The sequence below is a fragment of the Petromyzon marinus genome, chromosome 26 (genome assembly GCF_048934315.1).
Source record: "Petromyzon marinus isolate PM22_M1 ecotype Great Lakes invasive population chromosome 26, UKy_Petmar_22M1.pri1.0, whole genome shotgun sequence".
Classification (NCBI taxonomy): Eukaryota; Metazoa; Chordata; class Hyperoartia; order Petromyzontiformes; family Petromyzontidae; genus Petromyzon; species Petromyzon marinus.
Window position 1 is genome coordinate 130416 of NC_133692.1, and position 20269 is coordinate 150684.

The following is a 20269-nucleotide window of genomic DNA, read 5'->3' on the forward strand; positions in this document are numbered from 1 at the left end:
TGTTATACTCCATATTATAAACCATACCATTAACCGTGGTGTGAGAGGTATTAAGTGGCAATGCCAGCGAATTCGCCAGAATGATGATGCTGGATGTAATTACCAGCGAAATGTCGTACTCAAACTGTAAATGTTGTGGATTCACTCTTCAACACACCGGTGGGCTAAAGTAGTGAATTATTTGTCTTTTGTCAACGTGACACTTTTTTTGCTGATTGGCCGTGTCGGGTGGTGGAGGGTTACGCCACATTTCTAAATAACGCGATCTAACCCAAAAACCTTTATTATCAACAGCTATTTCTGTCACAAGCTAATCCCTCAGCTATTTCAATGCTAAATTATCCTGCTTTGATATGTAAACTCCTTTGTCAAGGCACTCCACACCTCTCACCGAGCTTAAAAGACGCTACGAATCTTAGCAGCGCTCAGTGAAGCACTGTCGTCTCGACAGTTCTGTTCTTTCACCTGAAGAAGGCTACTTGTGTTGTGGCCAAAACTTCGTGAGAATTTTATTGTCTTATTTTATTTTATTCTCATTCTAGAACCAAAGAAGATTTGTATTTTCATTTCCCATCATCACTTTTATTATCTTCCACTTTTCCTGCCATACTCCTGGGAATGAAAGAGCACTTGGTGAGAGGGTGAGAGCCGGAGCCTAATTTAAATGTACAAATTCTTTGGCCATATGGGTGAAAGCCCTCTTTCTAACTAACACGTGTGCTGCTCTCAGTTTTGTGGGACTAAATAAGGACCACAAATTCCCCCTTACAGAGCCTGGCTGACAAAATGCTCGTGGCACCTGGACAGGTGCAGCCTCTTCTCAGTGTACTGGCCCGTGCCATGCGTGGGGTCCAGGTGCGGCTGGTTCGACACCACCTCCACGCCCTCCCCGCGGTCGCTTTGCTCGTGGCTGTGCTTGCTGATCATGTACAGCTGTCCAACACGGTACTGCCAGCACACACAAATACATGCGAGGGGGGGGAAACGTGGCCATGCCAGCCACACACCGTTACATCATCATTTAATATTTATACCGCTAAGCCTCCCACGCAGTACATCTCGAGGCACCAAAGCAAAAGGGGTATTTTAGATAATTACTCAGTAAGGAGTGAGTGTGCGCACACACACTTTGAATAACATGTCCTTTGTGTATTGCACTAGAACTCCGCTAGGCTGCGACGATGAGGAGTGGTGGCTATTGGTGGAACCTAGTGTAGTGTCTTCAAAAATTACTCACACCGACACATTGTAACAAGTCACTTGCTTACACTTTATTCACCTGTTCCTGCACCAGTTATAGGCACTCCTATAACTATCTGTACGGTTACATATGCTTAACTTCTTCCCGCTCTTATCTATTCTGAAACTCACTTATCCTACACTCCGCGCGCGGCGTCTACGCAATCGGCGACTCCGCGCGCAGCGTCTGAGCACTCGGCGACTCCGCGCACAGCGACTCCGCACATAGCAACTTCGCATCTCCACCGCTGCCCTCACCTACACTCCCTCAGACCCGTTTAACCGTCTGTCCCAGGCCGGGGGTTCAGCCATCACCCGCCCGGCGCCCACCTCCGGTCACAGCGTAGCACCTGTTCGACCTCGGTTGCACCCGCTTCTCCCCTTAATTACTGGCGGCTTGTCTGTGCAAATCTCATGTTGCAACACGCACATCAGTTCGACCTCAGTTGCACCTACTTAACTGTGTGCACTGCGTATTTCTCTCCTCTACACTAGTATCCATGACTATCTGGGAAAATAAATGGGACCTGCTAAATTAATCGAAAATGAACGAGAATCGGATGGCTTGTGTATGCAACTTGTGTATGCAACTCCCAATCATAATCATCATCAGCCATGACGCACTGTGAGATGAAAGCCTCCCCAAGCTCCTGCCCTCTGTCAGTCTCACAATGCCACAATCCATTATCTCCACGGTAGAATATTAATTGCTTAGGCTACCTCTCTGTCATTATTATAAGCCACGAGCCTTCTCTTTTCTTCGAGTAATGAATCTAAGGTGCTGAACACAAGCCCAACGGCTTAAGAATACCTTTCAACACCAAGCGGCTAGCAACAAACAGTACTCTCGGTGTACTAAACAACATCTTTGCCCATTGTACCTTTATTTTGAAGGTCGTGTTACGGTGGCAACCTTGTTGATGTGAAGCCATCACACTCAGCATTCATAATTTGATCCCGGCAATAAAAACCCTGCAGTGTCTGTGCTGCATCGCCCTGCTGTATTGCTGCAGTCAACACCGTGACGATCATGGTGGCGGTAAGCTCACTGCCACACACTCTGGCGTCTGTACGTGTGCCCCATTGACGTTGACGTGAAGCCATCGGCCCTGCAGTTTCCCATTTACAAATAATTTCCGCACTGCCGTATGGGTGCGTTGCAACAATGGATGTGTGTCCACTTGGGGCACCATACATGGTCAGTTCATAAAGCGTACCACGTGCAGTGTTGCAGGTTCAACAATTAATATTTATTTTTAAGTTTATGACGCGTGCGAGGAATCACGTGTAACAAAATGTTGTTTCAATTCGTATGTTCAGAGTACACATGACCTCAGCAGCCACTAGTGGCAGCTAAATTCACCACGATGTATAGCATACGTAAAAAAATATATTCTTGATTAAATCGCAACTCTGAATTGCCACAAATGATTGCATCACGAAGTTGGAAAATCATTACACCCCTTCTATACATCCACGTGCAGATACGTGTCCATTCTTGACATGAGGTAAAATATTGCTGCGTCAGTGAACATAAGCAATGAATGACAAGGTAGCAGTAAACCCAGTAACCACCGGAAGGATGAACTATTACGGACCGCAACATTTTTGTTGTGTCGGCTGAATGGCCATTATATTAATATTGTTTTTTCCCCAACTTCAATCAGTGCATTTTACAAATCCAGCAATAGGGCTTTCTCAAGAGCGCCCCAAATTTAAACTTGTTATTAACAGGGGGCAAGCTGCACTTCAACATAGCCCAAGAGACAGAAAAGCTAATTGCAGTAAAACAATGAAGACAGCTAACATAACAAATCTAGGTCATGAGGCAGCCAATTTTAGACCAACTCTAGGCAATAGATTAAAATGCCTCGAGGAGAGAAGTGATTAAATATTTGTCACCAATTAAAATAATGCAGCAATTGGCAGGGTAACAGATTGGCAGGGTAACGGGTGCATTTAGAGTGGGAGCAAGGGTTAAAAAGTAAAAGGATAACACATTGTCTGAAATGGAAAAAGACACGATTAGGAGGAGAGATGTAAAGAGACAGGGATGTAAAAAAAAAGACGATGGCATGGACAGAAATCTGTAAAAGATATAGAGACCAACCAATCAAATGAACAAGCCAAGTTTAAGAAAGGTTTATCTACCATCAACCTCTCTCTCTTGTTCGTCCATCAAGTTGATGATGACCATGGCACGTTTGTCATTTTGTTGGGTTTTGAGGATTGCGCAGATGGCTGAACAGGCCAATCCGAGCCCGGAATTTTCTGTGGCAGCACTGGACAGGTCAGGGAGGATGTAGAGCTCTGAGGTGCAGCCACAAGTCCTTCCTTGGTAGATTTGCGCTGCTGCCTCTTCAAGATAGCACAGGAGCTTTTCCTAATCTCACAGAGGACTGCACCGCCCTGTACTTTTCTTCTCCAGGCAGGTCGGTCCTGAGCTAGGGGTTCCCAGCTTTTCAGGTTGAATCCAAAGCTCTTCAAGGAAGCTTAAGGGTGTCCTTGTAGCGCTTTTTGGGGCCACCTTGCGCTCGCTTGCCATTCTTCAGCTCACCAAAGAATACTTGTTTTGGCAGTCTCGCACAAGGCATTCTGGTCACGTGGCCAGTCCATGTAAGCTGTTCCTTCTTAAGCAAGGTGTGGATGCTGGGGATATTGGCCTTGCCGAGGACTTCTGTATCAGGGATTTTGTCTTGCCACTTGATCCTTTGCAGTTTCCTCAGACAGCTCAAGTGGAGATGATTAAATTTATTGGCATGGCGCTGGTATACTGTCCAGGCGTCGCACCCATACACAAGAGTTGGTAAGACAACAGCCCGATAGACCTTCAGTTTTGTCTCCTGCTTGATGCCAGTCCTTTCCCATACCGAGTCACGTAGACGTCCAAAGGCTGCACTGGCCTTGACAATCCTGATGTTAACTTCATCATGTATGTGCATAGCGCGAGACAGAGTACTACCAAGGTAAGTAAACTTGTCAACGGCTGAAAGCTTTTGCCCATTCACAAAGATGGTGGGCTCAGTGTAGGGTTTCCCAGGAGCACGTTGGTATAGGATTTCATGCTTCTTTATGCTGATTGTTAGTCTGAAGTTGTTACAAGCTGAGGAGAAGTGGTCCATACTGTCCTGTAGATCTTTATTTGAGCCAGCAGCCAGAGCACAGTCATTAGCAAACAAAAGTTCTCGAACAGTGACTTCCTCCACTCTAGTTTTGGCTTGCATCCTCCGCAGATTGAAAAGCCCACCGTCAAAACGGTAGATGAAGCTAATCCCAGTGTTGTGGTTCTGGAATGAGTCTTGCAGCATGGCAGAAAACACCATGCTGAAGAGCAATGGTGCTAAAACGCAGCCTTGCTTCACCCCGTTTGTGATTGGGAACAGATCAGAGAGTTCTTGCTGGTCTCTGATGCTGGCCATTATGCCATCATGGAGTTTTCGCACGGTGCTAATGAACTTGTCTGGACACCCATACTTGGCCATGATCTTCCATAGGCCCTCCCGGCTGACTGTGTAGAATGCTTTTGTTAGAGCAACGAAAGCCATATATAGATCAACATTTTGTTCTTGGCATTTCTCCTGTAACTGCCAGGCAGAAAATACCATGTCAGTGGTTCCACGGTCTTTTCTGAAACCACACCGACTCTCAGGTAGCAGACTTTGGTCTAGGTGGACAATTAGGCGGTTCAGAAGGATTCTTGCCAAAATTTTGCCAGTGATTGATAGTATGGAGATGCCTCTATGGCTGTCGCAGGCGTGCCGATCGCCTTTCCTCTTATAAAGATGGATTATAGAGGCATCCTTGAACTCCTGGGGAACGGCTTCTAATTTCCACAGAAACTGGAAGAGGTCAGCCAGTTTCTCGACTAAGCGAGGCCCTCCAGCCTTGTAGATTTCCGCTGGAATTGCATCGGACCCTGGAGCTTTGCCTAATGAGAGGAGGCTTATGGCTTTGCTGGTTTCCTCAATGGATGGTAGAACAGCAAGGGACTGGTTTATTTCAACTTGAGGCAGTCTCACAATTGCCTCCTCATTTATGCATGATGGCTGGTTAAGGACTGCGCTGAAGTGTTCAGCCCACCTTGCAAGTATTTTGTCCTTCTCTGTGAGGAGTGTTGTTCCATCTGCATTCAGGAGAGGTGAAGTTCCTGAGTGTTACGGACCATAGACCTGCTTGAGTGCATAATAGAGGCACTTGGTGTTGTTACTGTCAGCGTAGGACTGAAACTCCGCAGCTTCTGCGCACAGCCAGGTGTCTTGCATGACTCTGAGTCTCTGCTGGACAACCCTGCGAATGTTGAGGAAGGCAGCTGTATTTAAGCTTGAGCTGCTGTCATTCAGATATGCTTTATGCAGGCGATGTTTTTCATCAAGGAGTGCTCGGATTTCTGCATCGTTCTCATAAAACCAATCTTGATGTGTATGTATGGGAACACCAAGTGATTCAAGAGCTGTAGAATGCAACACGGTCTTGAGAGCAGTCCAGTCTGCCTCAGCGTCTGTATGCTCGAAGCTTAGAGACTCCAGGTGATGGTCTAGAGCCTCAACAAAGGCCAGTCTGGTGTGTTCCTGTTGTAGGCGAGTGATGTGAAGACGCTTGCCACGTATTTTTACTTGTAGGCGTCTGGGAGGCTTAATCCGGAGATGAGACGATGGTCAGTCCAATATTCAGCACCACACATTGCCTTGGTCACCCTGACATCGTGCCGGTCGCTCCTCCTCATGATGACGTAGTCAATCAAGTGCCAGTGGTGTGAACGAGGATGCATCCATGAAGTTTTCTTACGCTTTGGTAGTTGGAATATCGTGTTGGTGATGAGCAAGTCAAATTCAGAGCAAGTTTGCAGCAGCAGAAGACCGTTGCTGTTACATTTTCCAATGCCATGTGCACCTATGACTCCATTCCATTATTGATGGTCACTTCCAACTCTGGCATTGAAGTCACCAAGTATCAGGAGTTTGTCAGAGCTGGCTCTGGCAGCAATAATGACTTCTAGGTCATTATAAAACTTGGTTTTGATCTCGTCAGAGTTGGTCATGGTAGGGGCATAGGCACTGATGATGGTGGCCTCCTTTTTACCCAATAGGTGGAGCTTTAAAGTTATTAAATGGTCGTTTATCCCCATGGGTTGGCTTGCTAGTTGGTTGACCAGGTGGTTTTTACTGCAAAACCAATACCAGCATCACGTCTCTCCTCCTGGCCTCGTCCACTCCAGAAGAATGTGTAACCTGCACCCACTTCAGTCACCTGTCCAGTATTGGCCAGTCGGGTCTCACAAAGGGCAGCAACATCCACATTATATCTGGCTAGCTCTCTGCCCACGAGGGCTGTGCATCTCTCAGGTCTTTTTGATCCGGATGTGTCCATCAAAGTGCGCACATTCCAGGCGCCAACAGTGAGTGGTATGACTTTGGTCTTTTTCATTTTATTTGTTTTTCGACCGCAAGTATGGGATCCCTCCAGCTGCGGTAGGCTGGCCAGGATGTTTTGAAGCAGGCAATGTTTAGGGTACTTTTTATAACCCTTTCCTCACTATGGCAGTAAGCAGCGTGATTCTGAACAGGGCTTCTCAGTCACTCAGGGTGCTGCTGGACTTCACTGCTGCTTCGGTCTAGTGAGGAAACGACCAATATCCTGAGCCGCCTGTGTGCAGGTTTGCGGCTACAGCTTCCAGCATATCCGTGCCTGCTGATTCGTCGCTCTACCATCGCCACAGGACTTGGATAATGACGATGGTAAAAAGTGCCATGACTTGCGCAGAGAACTTGTATTTAAGTGAGGGTTATTTGCGCAGCGTCAACCTCACTCTCTCGACTAGCCCCATCTGTACCCAGTGGCAAGATGTACAGTGAGGGAAAAAAGTATTTGATCCCCTGCTGATTTTGTACGTTTGCCCACTGACAAAGAAATGATCAGTCTATAATTTTAATGGTAGGTTTATTTGAACAGTGAGAGACAGAATAATAATTTAAAAAATCCAGAAAAACGCATGTCAAAAATGTTATAAATTGATGTGCATTTTAATGAGGGAAATAAGTATTTGACCCCCTCTCAATCAGAAAGATTTCTGGCTCCCAAGTGTCTTTTATACAGGTAACGAGCTGAGATTAGGAGCACACTCTTAAAGGGAGTGCCCCTAATCTCAGCTTGTTACCTGTATAAAAGAGACACCTGTCCACAGAAGCAATTAATTAATCAGATTCCAAACTCTCCACCATGGCCAAGACCAAAGAGCTCTCCAAGGATGTCAGGGACAAGATTGTAGACCTACACAAGGCTGGAATGGGCTACAAGACCATTGCCAAGCAGCTTGGTGAGAAGGTGACAACAGTTGGTGCGATTATTCGCAAATGGAAGAAACACAAAAGAACTGTCAATCTCCCTCGGCCTGGGGCACCATGCAAGATCTCACCTCGTGGAGTTGCAATGATCATGAGAACGGTGAGGAATCAGCACAGACCTTACACGGGAGGATCTTGTCAATGATCTTAAGGCAGCTGGGAACAGTCACCAAGAAAACAATTGGTAACACACTACGCCGTGAAGGACTAAAATCCTGCAGCACCCACAAGATCCCCCTGCTCAAGAAAGCACATATACATGCCCGTCTGAAGTTTGCCAATTCACATCTGAATGATTCAGAGGACAACTGGGTGAAAGTGTTGTGGTCATATGAAACCAAAATGGAACTCTTTGGCATCAACTCAACTCGCCGTGTTTGGAGGAGGAGGAATGCTGCCTATGGCCACAAGAACACCATCCCCACCGTCAAACATGGAGGTGAAAACATTGTGCTTTGGGGGTGTTTTTCTGCTAAGAGGACAGGACAACTTCACCTCAAAGGGACGATGGACGAGGCCATGTACCGTCAAATCTTGGGTAAGAACCTCCTTCCCTCAGCCAGGGCATTGAAAATGGGTCGTGGATGGGTATTCCAGCATGACAATTACCCAAAACACACGGCCAAGGCAACAAAGGAGTGGCTCAAAAAGAAGCACATTAAGGTCCTGGAGTGGCCTAGCCAGTCTCCAGACCTTAATCCCATAGAACATCTGTGGAGGGAGCTGAAGGTTCGAGTTGCCAAACGTCAGCCTCAAAACCTTAATGACTTGGAGAAGATCTGCAAAGAGGAGTGGGAAAAAATCCCTCCTGAGATGTGTGCAAACCTGGTGGCCAACTACAAGAAACGTCTGACCTCTGTGATTGCCAACAAGGGTTTTGCTACCAAGTACTAAGTCTCATGTTCTGCAGAGGGGTCAAATACTTATTTCCCTCATTACAATGCAAATCAATTTATAACATTTTTGACATGCGCTTTTCTGTATTTTGTTGTTGTTATTCTGTCTCTCACTGTTCAAATAAACCTACCATTAAAATTATAGACTGGTCATTTCTTTGTCAGTGTGCAAACGTACAAAATCAGCAGGGGATCAAATACTTTTTTCCCTCACTGTAGTCAAGACGACTGGAGATGGTCCTGGTTGCAGTCGAAGGTCCAAATACCCTTTTGGTGGAATTTCATCCACTAGGGGTTCCACATGCCCAGGCTCAGACAAGCTGAGTTTTCCGGGTTAGTTAACCGCCACCCGGGATTCGGCGTTGGCAGCTGCTGACTGTACCGACTCACCAGGGATGTTGAGCCTGGTGTGCGCCTACGGTAGCAGCTAGAGGGCCAGCCCAGATGGAACAAGCCTGAGGCACAACCAGCTTAACATACCGTTAAGCAGGCTCTGAAAAAGACAAATGATTACCAGTTACCTTGATGCCTAGCAATTGTAGACTCTGAGTCAGTGTGAATGGATTCAGTCAGAGCTAGATTCAACCCCACAACCTGTGGAGGTACAGCCTCCGGGCTATCGTACCCTAGCCATTGGCCTGACTACTGCTATAGCCCTCCGGCTAGCTGGACCTAGGGGAGGCTGACCCACCGCTGGCACCGGTGGGTCAATGACCACTGGGCCCATCCAGACCCAGCCCTGAGAAGGACGTCGGGCTGAGGGAACCTCAGGGTCCTAGCCTACCGACCACTAGCACCACATTGAGCCCCGGCCCTTAGAAGGACGTCAGGGCTTGGGGTCCAGGGTCTCTTCTTCAAGCGGCTTCTTGGCTTCGGCTTGAGACGAACTGAACTCTGCTCTCAGGAGCCCGCCTTTTATACGATTCCCCCACCGAGGAGCGGGGTTCCGAGGGTACACAGATCCCTCACAGCCCCCTCCCCTAAGGAGGGGTTCTGGCCACAGGAAGCCCAACCAATCTGTGTTTGTTTAATCCCGCTTTCTGCCTAGGGCCAGGGTTCTGGGGGATCCCACACACACTTCACAGCCTCTACCCCACAGGCGGGGTCTTGGTCAGGGTTATCAATGACCCCGCTCTGGTAGGTACTGTGTAGCGTGTGCGTGTTTACAGAGTGACCATCACATCACCCCCCCCCCCCCCCCCCTGTATAGCCCGCAGCCGTCCCGGCTGCCATGACAACAAGCCTCACTTTTCAACAATAAAAAAAACTGAACATGAACTCGTGTGCCTCTGCAACAATGAAACAGTAGCAACCATCAGGATTCACCTCAACCCACCTGTACAATTACCCACTATGAACAAAACATACAAAAACCGAACCCGTCCACACGCATTTTAGACTCCCCTTGCGCCCTGAATCCCACCCGTCGACGAATGCACCGGCAGAACGAAGAAGGGACAAGTGAGTCATTGACCGACGCATCCACAGGAGGAGGAGGCGGACAGTGTGGGTAAGTGGTGACAGGCCCTAAGAGAACTGGGGAAGTTTGGAGCGAGTCCTCGTAGCGGGACCATCATAAGGGCCAGGAGTCCCCGGTGGGGGCTGGCAGGGGCCGGGCGATGGACCGCCCTGTCGGACGGCCGGCGGAGCAGCACGGCGATTCATCGGCGTGAGCACCGTCGGAGAACTCACTCCTGTGGCAACCGGGGGAGCGGCAAAACGGCATGGTGCATAGGAAGGGTCAGGAGAACAACCACCCAGGTCATCGGACACACCACGCGCACGGCCCCTGCGAGATGAACATGAGGTGACAGTGAGTGGCGTGATGTAGGATTTCAGGCGTGACGGGTGAACAAACCATGAGCGCCGCCTGCACGCAACCCAAACGCACTGGTCCCGAACCACCCGAACAATGTCCACTGGACCCCGCTAGGGTTTGATAAATTTTGACGACGTCGCCAAGGGTATTTGGGGGCAGTGTAACCATGCCTCGTCCCCCACAGACCATGTGTGTATGGATACACGGTGGTTGTGCAGACGTTCATTCGCCCGTTGCCTCGCCCCGGAGTTATACCCGCGCCTCGACCAACTTCTGTATATTGAACCGAATGTGGTCGGACAGTTTCGACCGCAACGCGGCTGGTTTGACCTGCAGTTGCACGTCCATGGGGGGGTCAACATCCCAGCCGTACATCAAGCAGAAGGGCGAATAACCCGTGGCTGCGTGAGGTGCCAATCGGTACGCGGCCAGAACCCCGGGTATGCAGAGATCCCAGTCAAGCTGCGCCTCATCTACTTGATGGCACAACATAGAGGTAATCGTCCGGTGCAGACGCTCGACCATACCATCGGTCTGCGGATGGTAGGGGGAAGTGCGCACCTTCTGGGTGCCTAACAGGTCGCAAACCTCCCGCAGAAGGACAGATGAAAAGTTATTTCCCTGGTCGGTCAACAGCCATTCCAGGGCGCCCTTATCCAGGACATAGCCCTGGAGAAAGGCCTCCGCAACGGCCGCCACCGACTGGTTGGGGAGGGGCCAGGCCATGGGCGAGCGGGTGAAATACTCGACCCCAACCAATAGGTACTTATTACCCCGGGCAGTGACCGGAAAAGGCCCAATAATGTCCAGCGCCACCAGTTCGTTGACGAGGGACACTTGAATTGACTGAAGCGGTGGCCAGGCTGGCGTAGCTAGGTGCTTCCGCCATGCACACTGTGTGCAACTTTTTAGCAAGTCAGCGACATCGTAGGCCATTCCTGGCCAAAAGAAATCCAATTTCAGAGTGTCGAGCGTCTTATGAATACCCAAATGTAAGAGCTGTTTGTGTGCGGCCCACACGGCCCTTCCCCGCAGAGCGGTAGAAACAACAACCCTGTAACGGCGAGAGCTGGCGTCCCATGACATGAGGAGACCATCTCGCAAAACGAATGTCCCAACACTTTCCCGGCCATTCGAGGTACTTGTACGTTCAGTACGGCGGCGACGTCTAAGGAGGGAGATATCCTCCATCTGGAGACGTCCCCATTCGTCAAGAGGCAACTCAAGCAATGAGTCACGGGCGACCGAATCGTGCTGGTCCTTGGGAGAACTGTCCTCTGGGCTGATAACCTCTGCTGCTGCAGCCAGGGGAGAGGTAGGCGCAGCTACAACGGCCAATTTGCACCTTCCAGAGCCTGTAAAACACGCGCATCCTTCCCCCGGGGGACGGCGCAACATACCATCAGCGTTCGAATGCCGAGTGCCCTTACGGTAGATCACCATGAATGCATAGTCCTGTAGGACCTCCAGCCACCGTGACAACTGGCCGGATGGCTGGTCTATCTTCAGCGCGTATTGTAACGCTGCGTGATCGGAACGAACAGTAAAGTTCCTACCATACAGGTACGGATGGTACTGTTGCACAAAGAAAACAATAGCCAGCAGTTCGCAGCGAGTAACGCAGTAGCGCTGCTCCGCCGGGGACAGCACCCTACTGCCATAGGCGACCACGCGCTCGATGCCGTTCACGACCTGGGAGAGCACCCTGCCAATGCCCGTGTTACTGGCATCAGTGTCCAGAATGAAAGGCAAGGTAAAGTTAGGGTAACACAAGGGAGGAGCGCTGACAAGGGCATCGCGAAGGGCCTTGAACGCCCTGTCCTCGACCTTCCCCCACTGAAACTTAGCACCTTTAGCCGTCAGCGCATGAAGGGGTTTGGCTATTGATGCGAAACCCTCAACAAACCGGCGGTAATAGGACGCGAACCCTATGAAGCTGCGGACCTCGCCCACAGACGTAGGCGTCGCCCATGTTCTGACGCAATCGTTTTTTTCAGGGTCGGTGGCAATGCCCATACGACTGACAATGTGTCCGAGGTACCGTACCGATTAACGCAATAGAAAACATTTTGGGGGTTTAAATTTGAGGTTAGCAGCGCACATCTTGACAAACACAGCCCGCAACCTATCCAAGTGTTCCTCGAATGTATGACTAAAAACAATCACATCGTCAAGATAGATGAGACATGAGTCCCACTGGAGCCCAGCGAGGACCAGCTCCATGAGTCTCTGGAACGTCGCTGGGGCCGAGTGCAAACCCATGGGCAACCGATTAATTCAAAAAGACCCTGTGGCGTACGGAACGCCGTCTTAGGTTTGAACGTCTCATCCAAGGGCAGTTGCCAAAATCCGGACAAAAGATCCAAGGGGGAAAAGTACCGCGCCCCCGCCAAGGCATCTAGAGATTCGTCCACCCGAGGGAGTGGATATGCGTCTGCCAACGAAATTTTGTTAAGTTTCCGAAAGTCAACGCAAAACCGCAAACTGCCATCATGTTTTTGGACAAGTACAATCGGGGCCCCCCAGGGGCTGGTGGATGGAGAAATGATGTCCACGGCCAGCATGTTGTTGACGGCCAACCGGACATGTTCCTTCTCAGCCGGGCTCAACCGAAATGGATTCTGCCGAATGGGAGCACAATCGCCTGTATCAATGTGATGGTTCAGCAGGGTAGTGCGTCCGATATCGAATTTGTGTTTACTGAAAACATCGGAAAATTCACGGAGTAACACGCGTAATTGGGATCGCTAGGAATCGTAAAGTCCGCCAGGCGCAGAACAAAGGGAATCTATCCAACCGTCATCGAGGTCAGAATGCGTGTTCGACCGAGGCGCGTCATCCACATGGCCCACAACAAGGTCACCGTGGAGCGCTAGTGACACGTGAGCAATTACGGCCCCCTGGGGCACGACCCTCGTCCGCAACCCCGCATTCAACACCTGGATGAAAGGTTGGCTCGTACTAGGCACGAGTGTCTGTGCGCCCACCAGCTCCAATCCCTGTACGGCTGTGTTGGATGGAGCCAGCAACATTCCATACATCCCCCCTGGTTCGAGTGGCTTACGCAGCCGAAGCGGAACAAGCATGTGTGCCCGGCGGAATCCGAACCGTCTGGGACGCCATTGCCTGAACTGTCGCACAGGCCGTGCGCAACCGGGTGAGTGGAGGTAGGAACGACATACGGCGGCCCAAAGGAAGCTCAATACAGCCCTTGTCAATCATGATTTTAATGGGCATTTTACGGAGGAAATCAGTGCCCAACAAACATGGAACGGCAAGGGTATTATAAACCAAAATGGGACGTGTCAATTTAATATCGCCAATACAAATTTGGGCATTAATTTGACCAATTATTCCCAAAGAACCCCCCGTTCGCAGTGAAACAAGGAACAGCAACAGGGGTCAATGATCGACACGTCTAGGCAGCACGTTGTAGATGAGGTCGGAAATAATGGTTGCCGATGCCCCCGTATCAACCAGTAACCGAATTTCAATCCCTGCAATGGCGCCGATGATAACGGAGGAACCCGTGGTCGCAGCGACGACCCTATGGGCCAACTCCGACCATTGACCCGGTTGGAGTGGCCACTCAGGGTGTATGACATTCCCATCCCGAACTCCCAACGCAATACGATCGATCGACGCAACCGAGTGAGGGGTATGAGATGAGGGCAGGGGCCGAATGCGTGGTGCGTCGCGACTTGCCTGTGGCCCCTGTGAAGCTGCAGACGGGCGGGTAGACGGTGGCGGGTGGCCCGGAGCGCGTCGTCGAGGAGCCGGACAGCCAGGTGACAGGTGTCCTTGTTGTCCACAGTTGTAGCACGTGACGGGGCCCCCGGTCCACGGAGAAGCGTGTCTCCCCCGTCGTGACTCGCCCTGGCGAGGCCGGTCATCCGCCCTCCAGCTCGAGGCGTGATGTGATGCGAAGGCCTGGTTGTCCAGGGTCTCTCCCACCGGGATGTCCGTGTGTGCAGCGCATGCCGCCACCCACCTGTCGCATTGGATGAGCAGTTCCGTGTGCAGATATCTTGCAGCGCGCAGGGAGGAGAGATCGTCTTCATCCGTAACGTGAACGGCAATGTGCAGCTCACGAGCCAGCATCAAAAGCTTCTCCAGTACTATAGCATCGATGCCCTCATTGTCCATGCGAGGGTAGGCAGCTTTGGCCAGTGCCAGCAGCGCGCTTCGGAAGGCGAGGGGAGTCTCATCAGCCTCCTTCGTCCGGGTGGTGAAGTGATGCCTGATCTATGACGGGGGCCCGTACACCAATGCCATGTGGTGGAGGGCGTCCTGCAGCATCGCACGCCGAGCCCTCGGGATGGTGAGGAAGGTGACCAGCGCGTCGTCAAGTGCGGACGGGAGAGCCCGGAGTGCCACCCCCTCCGTCCACCCAGCTGTCTCACAATTGGAGATGAAGTGCCGTGAAAAAGCCATCCAGTCACCACCCTTTGGCTTCAAAACCTGCAGCGCCGGCAAGCGTTGTTGGAGCGCCGGCTCCCAACTCGTTGTTGACGCTTCTCCTGCAGCGGCTGCGGCGTTCATGGGAGCACCGGACGTCGGCATGTCCTCCAAAAACGGTGGTCGCGTAGCTGATGACGCCGCCGCGTCCAATTGGCGGGCGCTCCGGGTGGAAGTGACGTGTGGTTCCGGGAGCCCGTGACTACCGGTGGAAGTGACGTAACGCCGCGCGGAAGGGACATCGCTCCCGGCCGTTCGTTCAAAATTTTGCGCGGGAACTCCTGCGGCGATGGTGGGAATGCCACTCGCCCGCTGGCCCGGCCCCGCAGCTTCCCCTCCTGGACCCGTCCGCGTTATTTCGTCGAGAATGGCAGCGGTGGCATACAGGAGGTCGGCGAGGTGGGAGTGTGCCGACTGGAGCCTCCCTTCCGCTGGTGGTGAGTCCATTGGTGGCCGGGGAGGTCGTAGGTCTCCCATGGAAGGACCATCCTCCGGCTGTGACATGGCTCCCTCTGGAGCTGTTTCTTCATCGGCCTTTTTATCCGGAGCCCTGGCGAGTGTCATCCGTCTGGTCTCCATGGCGGCAAAGTATTCGGCCACTTCTGACACCAGTTGTAGTAGTCGTAGATGGAGACGGAGTCATAGTAGGAAGCAATACTTTTATTTATGTCTTTAACAACGACTCACTAGGTCCTTAACACCAAGGGGTAATGGCCCCTTCTACCCACAACCTGTGGAGGTACAGCCTCCGGGCTATCGTACCCTAGCCATTGGCTTGACTACTGCATTAGCCCTCCGGCTAGCTGGAACCGGTGGGTCTCTGACCACTGGCCCCTCCAGACCCAGCCCTGAGAAGGACGTCGGGCAGAGGGAACCTCAGGGTCCTAGCCTACCGACCACTGGCACCACACTGAGCCCCGGCCCTTAGAAGGACGTCGGGGCTTGGGGTCCAGGGTCTCTTCTTCAGGCGGCTCCTCGGCTTCGGCTTGAGGCAAACTGAACTCTGCTCTCAGGAGCCCGCCTTTTATACGATTCCCCCACCGAGGGGCGGGGTGCCTAGGGATCACAGATCCCTCGCAGCCCCCTCCCCTCAGGAGGGGTTCTGGCCACAGGAAGCCCAACCAATCTGTGTTTGTTTGATCCCACTTTCTGCCTAGGGCCAGGGTTCTAGGGGATCCCACACACACACTTCACAGCCTCTACCCCTCAGGTGGGGTCTTGGTCAGGGTTATCAATGACCCCGCTCTGGTAGGTACTGTGTAGCGTGTGCGTGTTTACAGAGTGACCACCACACCTACAACCGGTGCGAGAGTAGGATTAATAAAGTGTAAGCAGGTGACCTGTTACTCCGTGTCAGTGTAATTTGATCCACTACACTCGTGACGAATTGGCATGTTCTGTTTACGTGACAACCTTTACTAGTTGGCTGTATCGGGTGGTGGCAGGCTTTAACAACACATTTATCTATTAACGCGACCTAACCCAAAACACCTCTTATGGAAAATACATATTAGAGTGGGGGTGAATGATTTTTTTTTTTGGGGGGGGGGGTCCAGACAAAATTCAGAGCATGAAAATAAGGCTACACGTGTTCATGACTGACCTGTGTAGAACGGGCTCAAGACATGCAACGTGTCACCTGTTGCTAAAGTAATTTGTTTATTTGCCAAACTGCATAGCTGAGCCTCGTGATTCAGCAGCAAATTATAAACCAGCGCGCATGTACAAATATTGCATTTACTTTTTTGCAACTCGAATAATCCACCCATGGATAGTCGAGAGACAACTCAGTAGGCCCATCAGTGTTCACAACCGCCCACTGAACAGCTCGCGTGCTAGGCATTCAGCGGATTTATGCATCGATCACAACAGAATGTTTTACTCATTATAAATGGGCTGAATTGTGCAAGTGAGAATCTATTATTTCTGAGTCTGGTCTGTTTTTATGAATGATTCATAGACATTTTGCAGGTTCACCCTGCTGTCACGTTAGGTTCTACATACATCAGTGGGAAAACGAGAATGAATTCATACATCAAATAACGACAGGGTTGTCACCTCTGAGGAACAAAACAACCTGGACATATGGGATGAAGAACAGCTGACAGTAATAGAAGAGGGAAGAACACCATTGGCGTGAATGCAATATTATTTTATGTGAATGACAAAACCCAGGACTTTAAATGTCACGAGAAGGCTACAGATTTCCCATGACCCCACAGTTATCTGAAGAGAATGATTTTGGGAATGCCAGGACAGGTGTGGAAACCCTAATTGTGACTCCCCAACCCATACAATTTCATAAAATTGTGAGAGCCGTGAATCGCAGCATAATCAATGTATGCATTATTTGTTTAACTATTAAACAACGTTAAAGCTAATAAGCATGCTGTTCACACGTCTCAAGGCCATAGTGACACGTTACTTTACAACAGATATGTTACAGTACGTCATCGGTGCACATGCAGTCATTGTATAATGGCATTTGTTTGTATTAGAGTTACACACTTTCTCCCCCTGTAAATGCATTCACGTGCAATTAGATGAATTGTCAGCGCACGACTGAGCCGAAGTGTTAAGTAGGGACGGCGCGCTGTTAGTGCGTCGCACGTGACGCCAGCAGCCTTCACGTTTTACGATCAGATTTCAGATCTACATTAAGATGCGGGGATTTATAATGTCACAGGGTAGCAACTCTTCCTCTTATGTATTATGGATCCGAACAATATGCATTTTCCTTTTCTGGCCATAATGCTTTCCCCGCGGTGTATGCGGTTTCCAAAGGTCGCTGTCGTACATCAGCAAGGTGCTGGCTGCAGCCTTGCCGGTCTCCACGCATCTCCAAACACCTTACTGATATGGTTGACTCATCCTGCTTTCCCCAGGATTGTCTTAGTTTTTCAGAAGATGTGCTGGGAAATCTGTAAGTCTTCCAATTGGACATTAAAAGTCCTGGTGATTGCCATTTGCGAAATAATACTAATTAAGATAATGCATTTACACGTGGTCCTCCCATCTTCCGATGTTGAGATATTCTTCTTTCCATGATACGTTCCATCTTTTGCACATAAGCGGTAGCATGTCCACTTACTCTTTCCACTTCGTCGCCTGCCCCCACCCTCCCCCTATCGCCTTCACCACCAACCAGGATGCACTCTCTCCCTTCACTCCGAGCCATCACCTCTGTGACTCAGAGGTCCTTCCCATCTCGCTGCGCTCACTCCCCCGTCTCTCGTCATTTGCTTTTGAGGATGCGCTGTCGTGTAATCACGTTCCATCCGGATCCCAAAATAGGACCGTGTCAGCGGTGTAAATGAACAAGCAGCACACACACACCAACATTTTTGTGCAGAGAGAAAAAAATAATGGGAGGGTGGAGGTGGGGGGTGATGAGCGATTCGCAACACCCTGGGGCGACACGGGAAGTCATTAGCACACCAGCGTGAGGGACAAGCAGCGTGGTAAATTAATCGCTGGTGTTTACAGGGATTTGAATTAACGTGCCGGGGCTGTGTACACTGCCCCATCCGAGGAGTCGTACCCAATTGTATGGATGTACCGCGTGGAGAGAGGATGTTCACGAGCCTATAACGGAAGGCTTTGAAATGCCGGAGGCTTTATCTCCATTGCAAGCCTGTTGGTTCCAAAGCATGGAAGACAAATTTAACATACCCTTCTTCACAGTTCACACACAAAGGTCAGCCCCATCTAGCCCGAGCCGGGAAGAAATGATGCATCAATTAACCAATTAATATCGATTGTGACGCACGCATCTATACATGCCAGTCAGAATCAAATGTATCTTTCCATTCGTAAATGTTGTATGTTAGTACAGTTGGCGACGTAAGGTGCGAAATAAATTCTACTTCCATACATGGCCCACTCCAGCTACTATTGGCCACGTTATTCACCACGTTGCAGAAAATGAACCCAATTATGATACTGAATTGCACAATTAATGCAATTGCTACACTCTCATAGCTTGGCCTCAGACTGTCAGGCCAAAGTTCTTAAGGCGGTCTGATAGGCTCCACACTTGCATGGCTGCCTTGGCCTCAGTGTGGATGCTCCTGTCAGGGCTAGTCTAGGGCCACTCAGAGGTTCCTCGAGGCCTGGGGCAGAATGCCACAAGTAGCCCCCAAATAACCACTATCCACAGGCCTGTTGTAAGGCCCTCTTTTGGGTGAGACCTGGGGAATATTTCCTCTTGCCTGCCCCTCTGGGTGGCCCTGATTGAGTCACCCTAGTCGAGGTCTAAACCAGGTTCAGATGGAAATTATCACTAGACTGGCACAATGGCAAGGAATAAAACCTAGGTCATTGTGGTTCAGTGTATGGTCCACTATTACATTTGTAGTGACATCACATATGTCACTGTGTGATGCCAGCCCTAGAGGCACGGCGTGCGATGTACTTACATCGCGGACATCACGTATGTAGTGACATCGTGAATGTCACTTAGTATTGCCGGCTCTAGCGAGGCACGGCATGCGATGCATTGTCATCGCGGACACCCCGTAGGTGGGTGTAGTACCAGCCCTAGAGGGGGCTCGGTGAGCGCTGGGATAGCGCAGTGGCACCACGCATGGTGTGCAGTGCTGGGATTCAGCGTTGCTGTTGTCATCTTAAGATCTACGATCTACGTTCTACGTCCAAGAAGAAGTCAGCAACACGTGGACGAGGACCCAAGCCAGGGTCCTGTCCGTTGTAGCTACTCCCAGGAACTAGCGTAGTTAGCCTGGTGGTCCACCACCATAGGTTATCTCGTAAAGGGGCAGTAACCTCTTTGTATTAATGTGTTGGTGTTAATAAATAATGTGTTGCCTCCAAGAAGTACGTCTGCGACTCAGTTGAACCCACTACACATTCACAAGACAAAGACTCCCGTTTAGCCTATTAACAGACTGTTGGGGCAAGTGCTGATAGCGAGGCCGGAAGGTCACACAAGGGGGTGGATGGCCAGCACCACGCCCAGCCATCTTTGTCTCCCCAGTGGCGATGTTTACACATCGCACCAGGTAGTCATTTCAGGCTGAGTCGACCTAGAGGATGCCCAGGACCGATTCAGATAATCGTCACTAGTGTTGGCCGCGAGCGGGAATCAAACTCGGGTCGCCAGGTTCATAGCGCAGCGCTTTAACCGCTCCCCACATTACATCCACACCCTTCCACACATATACGTTCACATCACACATGCAACATACACTGCATCAATTTATGCAAGGGGCGTATAGAGCATTTGAGGGAAAACTTCTACCGAATTAGGTATTCTTAAGGTGTATATTTTACATTATAATACAATGTAATTGTGAAAATATCACACCAGCCTTTGCGCAAGAGAATACAAAAAAACGGTTTCATGTTGAAATCTCATGCCAATAATTGTGCAACAGATGACCACTGACCTATGTTACTTATCCAAAGTAGCATTTTGGGGAGTGATGTATCTGTGCGAGGCTCTTGCATGTCCCAAGTGCTCGGATTGTCAGTGAGCCGCTGTGACCCAGCCAGGGAAA

The 20269-nt window shown here is 50.4% G+C and overlaps 1 protein-coding gene across 1 annotated transcript in view; it reads right to left on the reverse strand.

The window, feature by feature from the left end:
- LOC116946089 (cytoplasmic phosphatidylinositol transfer protein 1-like) overlaps nucleotides 1–20269 on the reverse strand; it is a 120456-nt gene that overhangs the window by 38601 nt on the left and 61586 nt on the right. Inside the window, exon 3 of the mRNA XM_032960934.2 lies at nucleotides 800–948. Within this exon, the coding sequence (XP_032816825.1) occupies nucleotides 800–948 (149 nt within the window). The remainder of the gene's footprint in view (nucleotides 1–799; nucleotides 949–20269) is intronic.